The sequence below is a fragment of the Ochotona curzoniae genome, unplaced genomic scaffold (assembly GCF_017591425.1).
Source record: "Ochotona curzoniae isolate NIBS_2020 unplaced genomic scaffold, NIBS_Ocur_1.0 scaffold_4683, whole genome shotgun sequence".
NCBI lineage: Eukaryota > Metazoa > Chordata > Mammalia > Lagomorpha > Ochotonidae > Ochotona > Ochotona curzoniae.
The window spans coordinates 28,245,188-28,259,744 of record NW_024467121.1 but is presented as its reverse complement, the minus strand read 5'-3'; the positions used below and the strand labels follow the sequence as shown (position 1 = coordinate 28,259,744).

The 14,557-nt window shown below is 40.9% G+C and overlaps 1 protein-coding gene across 2 annotated transcripts in view; it reads left to right on the top strand.

The window, feature by feature from the left end:
* MTR (5-methyltetrahydrofolate-homocysteine methyltransferase) overlaps positions 1-6,155 on the top strand; it is an 89,984-nt gene extending 83,829 nt beyond the window's left edge. For both annotated transcript variants that reach the window (XM_040967869.1, XM_040967870.1), the window contains 4 exons: positions 1,401-1,601; positions 2,369-2,561; positions 5,068-5,180; positions 5,596-6,155. In XM_040967869.1, coding sequence (XP_040823803.1) covers positions 1,401-1,601; positions 2,369-2,561; positions 5,068-5,180; positions 5,596-5,682 — 594 coding nt within the window. In that variant the 3' untranslated portion in view covers positions 5,683-6,155. The remainder of the gene's footprint in view (positions 1-1,400; positions 1,602-2,368; positions 2,562-5,067; positions 5,181-5,595) is intronic.
* Positions 6,156-14,557: the final 8,402 nt, after the last annotated feature.

Sequence of the window (14,557 nt, the reverse complement as noted above, 5' to 3'; positions counted from 1 at the left end):
TAGAGATCTGGATCAGAGTAGAGTAACCAGGACTTGAGCCAGCCCTCTAATGTGGGATTCTGGTGTCACAAATAGTGGACAACTTACTGTGCCACAGTACTAAGCAGACTTCAGTTCCATTTTCCCACCAATGGATCAGACTTTGTCAGTTTAGTAGCAGGTAAGTCAGTCATCAGCTGATTGATGGGAAGGCACTTGGACCTCTTACAGGGAATCAAGAATCAAATTCTACTGAATTCTACTGAATTTGGTTTCAAGATGACCCCTGAATGTCTTAGCTGTCTCTTGTACCATCACCTTTGGAAGGTAGCACTTGGCCATGTGTTTTTTACTTCAATATTTTCACCTGCTTCTACTGATGCAAAATTTAGTGCACCCCTTTCAAATAAAGCACTAGGACTTGGTCTGAATTGAAAACACTTTTGGAAAACCATTTTTAAAAAATTGATGGCTGGTGGTAGCTGTTAGGTGCAGTGCTTAAAGTGTTGCTTGGGATGCCCACGCCTCATAATTGGATGCCTGGGCTTGAGCCCTAGTTATTCATGACTCTATCTTCTTGTTGATGCACATCCTGGAAGGCAACAGGTAATGGCTGACATACCTGTGTTCCTGCCACTTATATGGATTACCTGGATTGAGATTTAAGCTCTTGGTCTCAGCGTGGCCCAGCCCTGGCTGTTGCAGGCATTTGGGGAATAAATCAGTGAAATAGAAAATCTGTCTTTGTTTTTCTTTGTGTGTGTCTTTGCTTTTCAGATAAAATTGAAATAGCTAAATTCTTTTTTTTTTTTTAAGATTCATTTTTATTGGAAAGGTAGATTCTACGGAGTGGAGAAGAGACAGAAAGATCTTCCATTTGCTGGTTCACTCCCCAAATGGCTCCAGTGGCCAGAGCTGATCTAATCTGAAACAAGGAGCTTCTTGTGAGTCTCCCACATGGGTGTAGAGTTCCAAGGCCTTGGCCCATCCTCCGCTACTTTTCTAGGCCACAGGTAGGGAGCTGGATGGGAAATGTATTTGCTGGGACAAGAACCAGCAACTACAAGAGGAGGATTAACCAATTGAGCCACCACACTGGGCTCAAAATAGGTAAATTCTTAAAAAGGTTATGGTTTAGGATTCAAATTCCCAGCACAGGGCCTGTAGGAATTCAGCCTGTATTGGGTTAGTGTGTGAATGAGCCTTGTGTGACATGATGTGTGTATATACATATTTTTAACCTTATTTAAGTATCTATTGATTACTCACTATATGTCAGGAACTATTGTAAGTGAACTAAACAGGCAGCTATCCCTTTATCATGAACTTTAGGTTCCTTTGAAGATCCCAGAGTGTTTTCCACAGTGTGCTGGTGCCATGTGCATGCTGACAGTCCCTTCTGTTCATGTTTGGATTTTAAGGCTGAGAAAGACTCTGCCAGCACTGACCCATACCACTGCCTCGCGGATTTCATAGCTCCTCTGCATACCGGCATCCAGGACTACCTGGGCCTCTTTGCAGTTGCCTGTTTTGGGGTGGAAAAGCTGAGCAAGGCCTATGAGGAGAATGGAGATGACTACAGCAGCATCATGGTCAAGGCGCTGGGGGATCGACTGGCAGAGGTAGGACTACAGCCATGTACTATGGCACTGAGGCAGGTTCCAGGTGCGGGGGTCCCACGATGCCAGATCAACCTTTGAATCACATGGTGATGGGTTTAACCTACTTCTAAATTGTGTTTTCTTGGACTGTTCTCAAGTATCATCTTTCTGTCGAAGGAGAACCTTCAATGATGCCATAGTAGGCTATTAACCCTTAGAGGCTTGGCTTCTTTGCCTTATCTCTGATGACTTGCTTTGTCTGATGCAGTGTGCCAAGTAACCTCTTTCTGATTGAAAGCAAGTTTCTGTTTTAGGATCCTCTCATTCAAATGTTGTTTTCTATAGATTCTTCATCTTTCCTTGCATAGAATGTGGTACCTGAGGCTCTGGGGAGCTCCTCTTCTTGTAGTGAAATATGGCAGCAGTAGCAATGATTTTACAATGGAAAAGGTTTAATAGTGCCTCTACTGCACGTGGCAGCTAGTGTAGCTGTGGATTGTTCAAGGAGTGCTTCAGGGAAGTATTTAAGTTAAAAGACCTAGCATCCTCAGGTCATTAAATATGGACATTTCAGAGCCCAGGTGAGGCTGAAACTAGTGGTAGAGCAGTTAACAAGGGTACAGACAAATCAAGAAGCCAGCCTATCTTGTTTCACCAGATTTGCCCTAGCCTGGCTGTGGTCCAGGTGAGAGGCTGCTCAACCTGACTTTGATTCAGTGGGTGGAGGTGACACTGACGCTGTGCCCTCCCTCCTCTGCCTAAGCACCCTTGGGGCTCTGGGTTTCCAGGCTTTTGCAGAAGAGCTCCATGAAAGGGTTCGCAGAGAGCTGTGGGCTTACTCTTCCAGTGAGCAGCTGGATGTTGCCGACCTGCGCAGGCTGCGCTATGAGGGCATCCGTCCAGCTCCCGGCTACCCCAGCCAGCCTGACCACACTGAGAAGCTCACCATGTGGAGACTCGCCAACATTGAGGAGTCTACAGGTACGTGCTGTAGGAGTAGTTTCCTGTCTTTCCTTCTTTTTTTTTTTAAGTGGTATTACTGCTTTCATTTAAATTTTATTTAAAAGTTGAGATCATAGGTACACTTGACATATTTAGAGGTGGAGAGATTTGGGAAGGAAGGGAAGAAAGGAGAGGAGGAAATGTTTTTGTCTTCCATTCTGTGTTTGTCCGAAGATAAAGAGATTACCTCTCCATGTTGCCAGTCTTCATGACTTGGGGAAGAGAAGTGGTTTCATGAAACTAGTCCAGATTCCTTGTAAGGGGAAATATGTTCTGGCCCAGGAAGCCCCAACATACCGGCACTTTAGGCCCCTGTCCTGGTTTATACCCAGCCCTGGCTCTTGAATGCCAGCAGGCACAGTGGTCTGGCCCAAGGAGGCCTGTAGCACCAAAGCACTCGGCCTCCTTCCACCCCATCACCATCCCCAGTTCTTATGCTTACTCTCGTACATGCCAACAGGTACAGTAGCCTGGCCCATAGAGGCTCTCCAGGTCCTCTACCCAGCCTGCCCCGTGCCCCTGCTCTTGTGTGTGCATGTTTGTACAGAAGCTAGGGCTAGGGAGGAGCCTTATGATTTGTGCTGTGCCCTCTCCAGCTCCAGCACTTTGCAGTGCCAACAGGGACAGTAGCCTGACCTCAGGAAATTGTCTTAAGATCTTGTGCCCAGCCTGGCCTGCCAGCCAGGACTACCAGCACTTAGCGTATTGGTAGGTCCCATGACTTGATTTATGGAAGTACATGGCTGCAGCTCTACCCACATTAAAAGTCCTCAGTGACCTTGCACCCCAGCCCAGAGACCCCAGCAAGTGAGTGGCAATGGTTTATTCACTCCTCCCAGTGCTGATTTAAAATAAAGAATAGGGAACTGTGCTAGCAAAGTGATATAGTTAACAGAGTCAGCATAAACCACAGAATGCCAGCCAGCCATTGGCTGCTTTTCTCCCAGAAGCATAATGTTTGCCTAGGTACAGGCAACCTAAGCAGTTGCCTGGAGGTCTTTCCTTATTTCTTGGGTATACTTTAATAAAAGTAATGGCATGTGTGATTAATGATTTTTAAAAATTGGTAGGGTTTGTAATGAAACAATTCCTTATCTTGTCCTTTCTCATTTTTAGCTGTTTGTTCTAATAGTTTAACTCCCAAATTAATGAATCCGGTTTTGGATTTATCAGTTTAAAGTTTTTCCTCTTAACATGTAACAGCTAGGACTTAGCTTACTTCCACCAACACTGCCTCCCCAGTTCCTGTCTCTGGTGCAGTGACATCCTTTGTCCCTCGAAAGGAACTGGGATGTCCTGTTAGGATTCCCCTCATGCTCCTATTGCTTAAGTGTCTTTGGGCAGGGAAGAACTGCCAGCCTTCCCTCCCTGTCTTCTGTTTGCTTTACACTGTTATTAGTACCTGTACTCATATGTAATCATAATTCCTCTTGTTTTATACATATGTTGATTGTGAGAAGTCAGCATGTGCCTTTTTGAGACAAAGGCTGGGGCACCCAACCTCGGCATCCTGGGCCCAGGACAGAATTGCTCATGGTTCTGTGTTTGTTGTTGGATGCAGGCTTCTATTCTAGTCCTTACTGCATGGTTTGTGTAAGCAAGATGAGTTAGGCCCAGTTTGTAGTTTTCACTGATGTCAAAGCTGAGAAAGGAATTTGTTTGTATGTATGTATGTATTTATATACTTATCTATTTATTTGAATTTGTATTTAAATGAGAAACTGTGAGCCCTGTTGAATTTTTTATATATACTAGATTTTATTTTGATAATCTTTATATAGTTGATTAGGGCACAAAGGGTCAAGGACTACAGCAAAGTGATTAAGACCCCATTCTCTCTCTCTCTTTTTTTGAGCCCTGTTGAGTTTAAATAATCAGAAACAACATATGATTCTAGGAATCATGAGATCTGGATTCAAGTTCTATAACACATTAGCTAGTTGGAACACCTTTGGCAAAAAATTCAACCTTGGTTTTGTTCTGTTTCTTTGTTTCCTTATACACAATTACTGGCTTAGATGATGCAGTGTTCCCTGGTTCCTTTGAGTTCTCAAATTCCAGGAGCAGATTCATCTGTTTTCTCAGTGCTATTGCAGGCTCTTACATTAGAGATGACTCTTTGTCCTCCCTAGTGTCAGTAGCCCATAGAACCCATGGAGGGCCATGTTGGTGGTGCTCTCATCTCTGAGACCCACACAGACCTATGGCCTCCACATGGAGGAACTTGTATGACTAGTGTAAGAGTAAAGATCTTCTCCATGTCTGCCTCAGCAGGATTAGAGAAGGTCTGCATGACCTGAATGTGTTTATCTGCCTGACAAGAATTTGCTAGACTCCTCTGGTTAAAGCTTTCATGCTAAGTTATGAGGAGGATGAGTTCACTTGTTCATCCATCCACTTGTTCAAGGTGACTTCACTAAGTGCCTGTCAGCTGGTAGGCCTTGTGCTAGGCACTGAGTGTTTTCCTCTCTGTTGCTCTCCTCAGGCATTAGGCTAACAGAATCATTAGCCATGGCACCTGCTTCAGCGGTATCAGGGCTCTACTTCTCCAACTTGAAATCCAAATATTTTGCTGTCGGAAAAATTTCCAAAGATCAGGTAAGTTAACTGTTACATTGTGTTTCACTTTCATAAATGCCGCTTTATTGTTTAAAGTGTAACTCTGGAACCTGTTTATTGTGAAGGTGTGTGAGTTAAATGAAAAGTTGAGGAGAGTTATGAAATTTATTCCAGTTAATAAATACACATATACACATACACACACACTCTAGAGACACACTTTCTCTCTCACACACACACAGCACCTAAGCACCAGATATTTACTGTGTGTTTTTCTGCCTAGAGAACAAGGCAACATGGTGGACAGTTAAGTATCTGTCTCCATTTAGCTCAGCAGATTACTGTTAAGAAAAGAAATTGAAGGCATTTAATGTTTCTTCGCACAACCTGTGAAAACTTTAGTCCTTACAATCTTATCCCTTTGGTTTAATATGCTCTTTCTAATTTTTTGCAGATTGAGGATTATGCTCTGAGGAAGAAAATGTCTGTGGCTGAGGTTGAGAAATGGTTGGGGCCCATTCTTGGATATGATACAGAGTAACTTTTTTTCTTAACTTTTCTGTACTTGATGATCCTTAAGGAAATGTACAGAATGCCTTAAAAACCATAAGCAACAGCCAACCTGGGAGCCTTGTCTTTTCAGTGCCTTGTTTTTGCGTTTCAAAGACTTCTGTGGAATGCAGCAGGGGAGCTGGATCTTTAGATGGTTTCCAAAGCAAGTGCCGTCCTTGGGGACCCTGAAATGAAGAGCAGTCCTGGCCAGTTGAGCTCTGCAGATGTCTGCTCCCTTGGGACAGGCTGGAGCTAGAGGTCTTTTGCATTTCAAAACAAGTCTACCTGCTTTCTTTTCATTTTTACCTGGGATCTGAGCAGATTTATTTATGAAATGGGGTTTTATACCTATCTTTCTTGCCACCAGTGACCTCTTAATTAAGTGTAAGATCCAGTGATTTTTCTGATCTTTTGCTTTTTAATTCTTCCTCTGTGGTTTTGAACAGTGTAAACTCCTTTTTTAAAGCTCTTCTTTCCCCCTTCTCCTTGACTGGTTAACCTTCTGTGTTTCTGATCTCTTGCTCTGCTCACATGCATCTTCATGTCTCCAAGGATTTGTCATTAGTTGCTTTATTAATCTGGATAGTTCCAATGAGCAGTCTTATTTAGTCAGTATCTCCAGGGAGCTCCATCTGAACTGTTGTCTCTTGAGGAACATAATATATATCCAGTAACTCTTCTAGGAGGACATGCAAGTGTGCAAAGCCAGTGTGTCCTAAATTACTGTTATTCTTTAATTCCTGATATATTCAGTAATAAAGGATGCTACCATTCCAAGTTGGCACATAAAGTATACTTGTCCTACTTTCATTGGGATGCTGGTGGAAATATTCAGAGGAAACAGTGGATGAGACCTGATTCAAGACTTAGAGGATAATAGAACAAGAAGCAAGGAGGGTAGAAGGATGCAAAGAAGAAACAGTGTATTGAAGATTTTAAAAGTACTATATTGCCCCAAATTGATCTTTATGTTTAATGCCATTTCTAAGAAATTCCAGCAGAGGTTATGCTAATAAGCATATATTTAAATTTACCTGGAATAGCAAAGCACCGAGAATGGCCTAATGTGTGTAACAATGAAGTTGAAGGAACTTGGGAAACAATCAAGTTTTACTGTAGAATGAATTCCATACCTGTTTATAGAGGTAGGTGTTCTGAGTGCTGGAACAAAATGAAGCCTGTTCTTGTGTTGACTGATATGACAGTAGCTTGGCAGCTGTGGAGACAAAGTAGCACTAGTACAGTGGTTCATTTGGAGGAAAATGAAATTCCACTTCTCATCAACCGATTCTAAATATATTAAGGATTTTAAGTACAAAAGAACAAAATTTGTAAATATTTGCAAAAAAAAAAGACACCTCAGGGCCGGAAAAATTTTCTTGGGACACAAAACAGTGATTATAAAAAATTATTAGATCAACTTTTGAATCTAAGTACTTAGTTAAGCAAGTACTTAGAGAAGACCTGTTTACAAACAAATATATAGATATATAGAACTTCTATTTTAAAAATGGATTGAAAACACTTGAATAGGTTTTCTCACATATATTGTAAACTCAGGGGTGGTAAACCTGTAGAAATATGCCTCACATTTGATCACAGTGACAATGTATTATACACCCATAGGCTTATGCACTTTGGACCTGATGTCAGAGATTTGCAGAAACTGATGCAGTGTGGTGGGTGTATAGATCGCAACATTAGAAAACTACTGCACCTCAAGCTAGAGTACTTGCATACCTAATGATCTAGCTTCTGACTCCCAGTTGTATTTCCCACATATTGGCACATTGCCTCCAGTGGGATGTGCGTGAATATCGATAGAATAGATTCATAGTGGTTAATACCTGGAAAAAAGTGAAATGTATGTATATACACAAGAACAGATAAGCATATTAGATATATTAATCTTAAGGGATATTCTGTATTATAAATTAATCCATTACCCTATATCTCACAAGAAGAATAATTCTCTAAAAATATGAAGGGACAAAAACCAAGCTTCAGGAGACTGCATATGGCATGATACTATTTTTATTGAGCTCAAAAACAGGCTAAACCAAGGAATATATTATCAGTATATTTTTCGTTATAAAGCTATATTGTAAAAGAAAAAATCTAATAGCACAGTTGATTATGGGAAGAAGATACAGAGAGCACAGAAGGGAGCATATTGGTCAATGCAAATTATGAGTCATGCTCTTGTTCTTGGGAAATAGGAATATGGGTGTTTATGAGTTGTAGGTGTTTTATAACACAATTTTGTATGTGTTAATTGTGGTTACTGCATGTATTAAATATATTGCAAAAAATAAAGACAACATGGAATGATAACCTAAAACTTATTGTGACAATTTTGTATATGTGTAAGTCAGATTTTTTTTTTAAAGAAATGAAGAACATTTTAGCTAGAGTGAACAGCAGGTACGAAGGCGGGGGGGTGAGAGAGTAGTGCATTTGTGTGCCTGCCAGCGCTCCCAGATACCAGGTTTTTGTGGTAAGTGGATGGCAGTACCATTTGCCAAGGCAAATTAGAGGAGGGGAGAAGAGATGACTTTGGAGAGATCTAATGTGATGGACTGGTATGTACCTTTAGAGTTTCCGTAGAATTGGGAGACTTTAATCTGGAGATGGAGGTTAGGTAATAGATGTAGCTAGGATGGCTTATGGAGCAAATAAGGAGAATTCAGGGTGGAACTATCTAACAGGCTTATGGAACAGAGAGGAGTATGAGCCAGTGGAGGAGCAGATATGGCTCAAAGGAAGCCAGGGATAACGGCACAATGCCAAGGAAACCAAAGGATCAGACAATTTGACAGCATGTCAGCAGGGCCACATGCTTCAGAGAGGTTTGGGAAGGGGACTGCAGAGAGCATTTCTTCTGAGTTAGCCTTGCAAGGATCGCCCATGCTTCAGAGGCTCATGGGATCACTGCAGAGTGCAGTGGGTTGAAGATGAGGAAAATTTGTGGGTTCAAGATTGGAAGGGAAGGTAGAATTGAACAGAGCTTAGGATAGGGAAAAGCTTTTAGGCCTAATATAAAGTGCCAATATTGAGGGCTGCGTATAGTATAGAATTTTTTTAAGAAAATGTTTTTCAGGGCAACTTAGAGAAACTAAATTTCATCTGCAGTTACCACTACCTGAAACCTGGGGCTGCTGTTTACCCTAATGTCCTTATGTCTGGAGTAACTTCATCATGACTCACCCATGGCTTCAGGAAACCATCCTGAGCTTGCTTTATAACATCACTGTGCATATCTGAATATAAATGTCACTGGCCTCTCCAGAACACAATCCCATTCCTCATTAGACTGTAAGTTTCGTAAGGGCAGCTTTGGCACCTTAGATATGCAGTTTTTTGTTGTTGTTGTTTTGTTTTATGGTGTCTAAAATAGTGCTTGAAGGTTGAAGGTTTGAAGGTTGCTTTGAATGAAGTGTTCATCACATCGGGGACAGGGTCTTCACTGGGCTCAGTACCTCCAGTTTCCACTTAGGACCTACAGTGTGGTTATTTGTTCCATTTAGTTTTGTTACTTGACTGGAGGGGAAGCCATGATGGTTCTCTTTGCCCAGGATACTAGGCCATCAAAGCCCTGGAAACAGCCTTGCTGATACTGTCTTGACTACTCCATGAAGATGGCACTTGGATGGCCCTGCATGCAAACCACCTCACACCATTGTTGACTTGCTGTGAATCAGCAGTATGTACTGTCGGATGACAGTACAAAAAAGATGTATTCAAATGCTTTCTGTGTATGTATGTTTTTAAGGAATGAGTGCTAATAAAAGTCCTACAAGTTGGAAGGATGTACAGAATGTAAGTGGTTACTTCTGGGAGATGCAGTTGGGGTATGGGAGTTGGAGGAACTCATAATTTGGGTAGTTCTTCCTACATTGTTTGAGTTTTTTTTTAATAAGCACAAATGATTCTACTTTAAAAAAAGATTAACTTGGCAACAGATCTAGCTTGAAATGCATGCTATTTTGAGTCGTCTGAGTGAAAAGTTAGGATTTAAAAGAATTAACTCCCTAAACTCAACTTGCATTTCTTAACACTTAGACTATATCTAATTCCATGTATACTCTTCATTCTGACTTAATTTCTAAATCATTCTAATTGTGCATGTTATGGGGTGTGTTCAATGTGTGAAGATTTGTTTATTCTGTCTCAAACTTTAATGTTTTTGATGAACACTTAAAGAATTGTACATGTTTGTGAAATACAGAGTGTCATTTAATTATATGTATATTTTTCCTTATACACAGTGATGTATGCTGATAAAATTACTATAATTAACACTTCCCTCTCCTTGTCACAGCTTTCTGATGATACCTGTGAGCTTCTCTCTTGAATTTGCTCAAAAATATATACATGAGGTAATTGTGAGTTACAGTCACCCCATTGTGTTGTGGAACACTAGGAACTTGCTCCTTCTCTCTAGGTCTGTTTTGGCACTGTTATCCAACCTCTCTCCTCTCTCTTCCCCAGACCCTTCCCATTCTTTAGTGATCTCTATTTGTTTTTTTATTTGCCTTTTCACTAAAAGAAGTTCTTTCTGGGTTTCTTGCACATATCTGTATTGCTGACATGACTGTTCTTGTACTTTGGGGACATTATTAATCAAAATAAAAGTTACTGCAGTGCAAGCACTGGGATTCCACAAGAGTCAGTCTTATAACCTAGGTGGTTACTGTGTGACTAAAGAGCAGGTAGCAAATGCAGCCTGAGAATGCTGGATAAAGAAATGATGCAGATCCAGGGACAGCAGGAGATTGTATCATGTTCCTCAGAATGGCATCCAGTTTAAAACTTGGGGGATTCTTGTCAATTTCTGAAATTTTCCATTTAATATTTTTAGATCACAGTCGAATGTGGGTGAATAAGACCATGGAAAGTGAAACCATGGAAAAGAGAGGACTTTTGTATAGCCTACGTTTTTTGCCTAGGAAGGCGTCTCGGGTTAAAAGATTTTTGAGATCTTGAGGTTAGGTGTTCCATGAAATGGAAGAAGTAGCAAACAGGATGACTTACAAATAATGTTTATCATAGTCTGTGCCTTACATAACGTGTTTGCAACCTGCTGAGTGTGACGCTCACACAGCCAAGAAGAAAACTGAGCTTTGATACAGTCCTGTGTGTTCTCTCAGAAAATCAGACCAGAGAAAAGTGACATTTTGTTCCAAATTATCTGGAAAAATTTCTGTGTCTACCTACCTGGTCAATTGACATTATTTAATTAACTTCTTTATTTTTGCCTGTTAAAGAGAAAAGATGTAAAATCCAGTTATTTTGGTGGCTAGTGCTTAATATCATTAATTAGAAATATTTTAACCTGATGTAATAGATTTTGGTTTTTGAAAATATGTTGAGATGAGCATATGAAGAAAAATTTGAAGTATTCCAAGGGAGGATCTCCTTGGTGTTGAGATGCTTGGTTATTTTTAAAATAATAAAGCTTTCTGGGGCCCAGCATGATGGCCTAGTGATTAAATCCTCCCTTTGCATCCACCAGGATCCCATATGGGCACCAATTTGTGTCCTGGGTGGTCCACTTTCCATCCACCTCCCTCTTATGGTCTGGGAAAGCAGTTGAGGACAGCACAAAACCTTGGAATCCTGTACCCATGTGGGAGATCTGGAAGAAGCTCCTGGTTCCTGGCTCCTGGCTTCAGATTGGCTCAGCTCTGGGGTTGCAGGTACTTGGGGAGTGAACCAGTGGATGAAAAATCTTTCTCTCTATATCTCCTTCTCTCAGCATATCTGCCTTTCCAATAAAAAATAAAATCTCTTAAATATTAAATAAAATAATGAAACTTTACAGAAAAGGTAATAGCTCAAGATGTATTTCCTGTTGAAAGCCTGCCTTCTAGTTATCAGGTTTTTTTTTTTTTTTTGCTAAATAAAAATACTCATTTAAAAACAATCAAGAAAGCTGACAAGTAGCAAACTTAAGTGACAATTTGGTTGTAAGCAGCGCCTAGGACTTGTTCTTGGTCTGCAGACGCCCATTTCTCATCTTCACAGTCATTTAATCTTGAGCAAATTTAGAGACCAAGTGTCAGCCAGTGGATACCATACACACAAACACACACACACACATACGCCTTGTTGAGTTGTATGATAGGAATTAAGGAAGTAGCTTATAAGTTTATATAAGTTTTCATATTTACTGACTAGCCCAACTGTGAGATTTTGAGTTCATTCTCAATGTGGAATAGAGATGATTTGGAGTATAATTTTTCTTTTGTAATTAGAAAAAATTATCAATAAACTGCAAAGAATTTAAAAACCTAATTCTGCTTCACCTATGTGCATTATTGCCCTATAGGTCAAATAAATCAAGAGAATGAACCCAGAATTCATTTGTACTGCAGTTGTTAAAATTGATCATCAACTGGAGAAAAGAGATGAAAGCAAATTTTTACTTGAAAGTACAGTGTACCATCCTCAGGAAGGGTCAATGCCATAGTTAGTACTAAAACCAAAGAGTTAGCAAGTATTGCAGCTACTTAGTTGAAACTAAAATATTGGCTGAGTGAGTGATATCAGAGGACTGAAAGTCAAGAAGTCAACTAGTGCTCCTTAGGGCCTCTCCAGGCGTAAAAGTTTCCAAGCACTGCAAATGCAAGGAGACAACCACTTGGAAGGAAATCTGGCCCACTGTTGGCAGTGGCCTTTCCAAAACTTGCAGTTCAGCAATCACAGATATTCATAACAGTGACTCATATGTATCGCACTATTCTTGCAATACCTTCTGAATCATCAAAGGCTCACTAGCATTCAATGTAGCTTCAGTACATTTTGTCAAATGAATTGCTGAATTTGAAGGTTAGCCTGCTCCAGTAGAATAAATGTGATCCCTGCCCTTTAAACAATGTGGCTTAAACAGAATTCTTCCTGCCTCCATCTTGCCAAATAGCAGCATATCATTTTCTGCTATCCCCATGTAGCCAGAGAGCCAAACCTGACATTGTTTAGAGAGAGGGGTGTTGGTTAACATGGTGAATGAAAAGCTGTTGGAGAAGAATGGTTATAAAACAGAGGAGTGTATTGTGACAAGGGTGTCGTCAGCACAAGCCCTGGAAACTGAAGGGGCCACTACATGGCAGGGTTGAGTCACGTAATGCCATTGGCGTTTAGAGGGAAGGCAGGTGCTGATTCTGGTTGGTATGTATCAGATTAGCAGGCGTATCTGACTTAAGACAGCAGAGTAATTACTGGGTTTTATCAAGTGAAAAGTGAGGTTTGGTTGGGATGTCACCAATAAGTCTTTACTTGAAAAATGTATAGGGTTGATGGACCTAGGGAAAGTTGAGATTTCTGGATGGGTGCAAGCAAGAATGAATTTTGTGAAGAATTTGATAATATGAGTTAGCAAACATTTGTGAGTATATTTAGGAGTAAGAGTAGTAGAGTTGTGACTGCCCTAAAAAATGGGGAGAGAGTGGGGAAGGATTGTATCCATCTATTTTCCTACAGCACTGTTGGGATAAAGCAGTTTCTGGTGGGGAGAATGGTATGGGTGCTTACTGTAATAGGATAGATATGTTACTGCCATTGCTTTGACATTATGAATTATATGCCATTTCTAAAACTTCCTTCAGGCAAAGATCTGCAAGATTTCTAATTTGTATAGATTTAATCTATACATGCTGATTTACATATTCTTATTAGAATCATACCAAGATTTATGGCATTCAATGTAGGGGAGAAATCATGTACATCTAACTTTTTTAGAGATTTATTTATTTATTTTGAAAGATTTACACAAAGGAGAGACAGAGATCCTCCATCCTCTGGTTTATTCATCAAATGGCTGTAACAGCTGGAGCTAGGCTGGTTCAAAGCCAGGAGCTTCCTCCACATCTCTCATGTGGGTGCAAGGGGTCCAAGGACCTGAACCATCCTCCGTTGCCTTCCCAGGCCACAAACATGGAGCTGGATTGGAAGTGGGACAGCTGGCACACAAAGCAGCACCTATGTGGGATGTGGGAGCTGCAAGTAGAAGCTTAGCCTATAATGATACAACCCTAGCCCCTGTATCTCTGTCTTTAAAACTTGTTCTCGTGAGCTCAAGCAGTGATCATGATACATGAGGAAAGACTGGCTGGGCAAATTGGCTCTACTCTTGCTTTGGCTTGAGATACTCTAAAGATGAATTATTTGTCATGATGTGGAATTTTGCATTCATTCATCCTGTGGTCATCCTGTGTCAGCATTGAGTACACAATAATGGCAAAGTCAAATTCCCTTCCCTCACAGAAAGTAATTTCTGCAGTTTGTAGTGATTTGACTAACTTCATTCCTGTGTTGCTCATGCTCAAGCCTTTTTTTCTCTTTGTTGATATATTGATTTTTTTTTGAGAGGCAGAGATCTTTTCTCTGCTGGTTCCCTTCCAAGATACTCACAGCAGGCAGAGCTAGACCAGACTGAAAGCAGGAGCCGGGAACTCTGGGTCTCCCATGTGAGTTGCAGTGGCCCAGAGACCAGGGCCATCTTTCACTGCCTTTCTAGGCACATTAGCATGGAAGAGGCCCACAAGTGGAGCTGCTGAGATATGCTCATGTGGGATGCCAGCATTGTAGCTTCATCACACTGTGCCACTATGCTGGCTCCTGCTCAAGTCTTAAAGTCATCCTCCATTGTGAATTTAAAAGCAAAAGTGACATTTCCTGCTCTCTCCATGGATTGCAAAAAGGTAACATTATTTTAAATGTTACCTTTTTTGAAAGGTGGAAAGAGACCAAGACAGAGCTCCTATCCCCTGGTCCACTACCCAGATACCTGTAGCAATCAGAACTTGGTCAGGCCAAAGCAGAGAACACACATGTGAATGGCAGTACTTGAATTATAATGTACT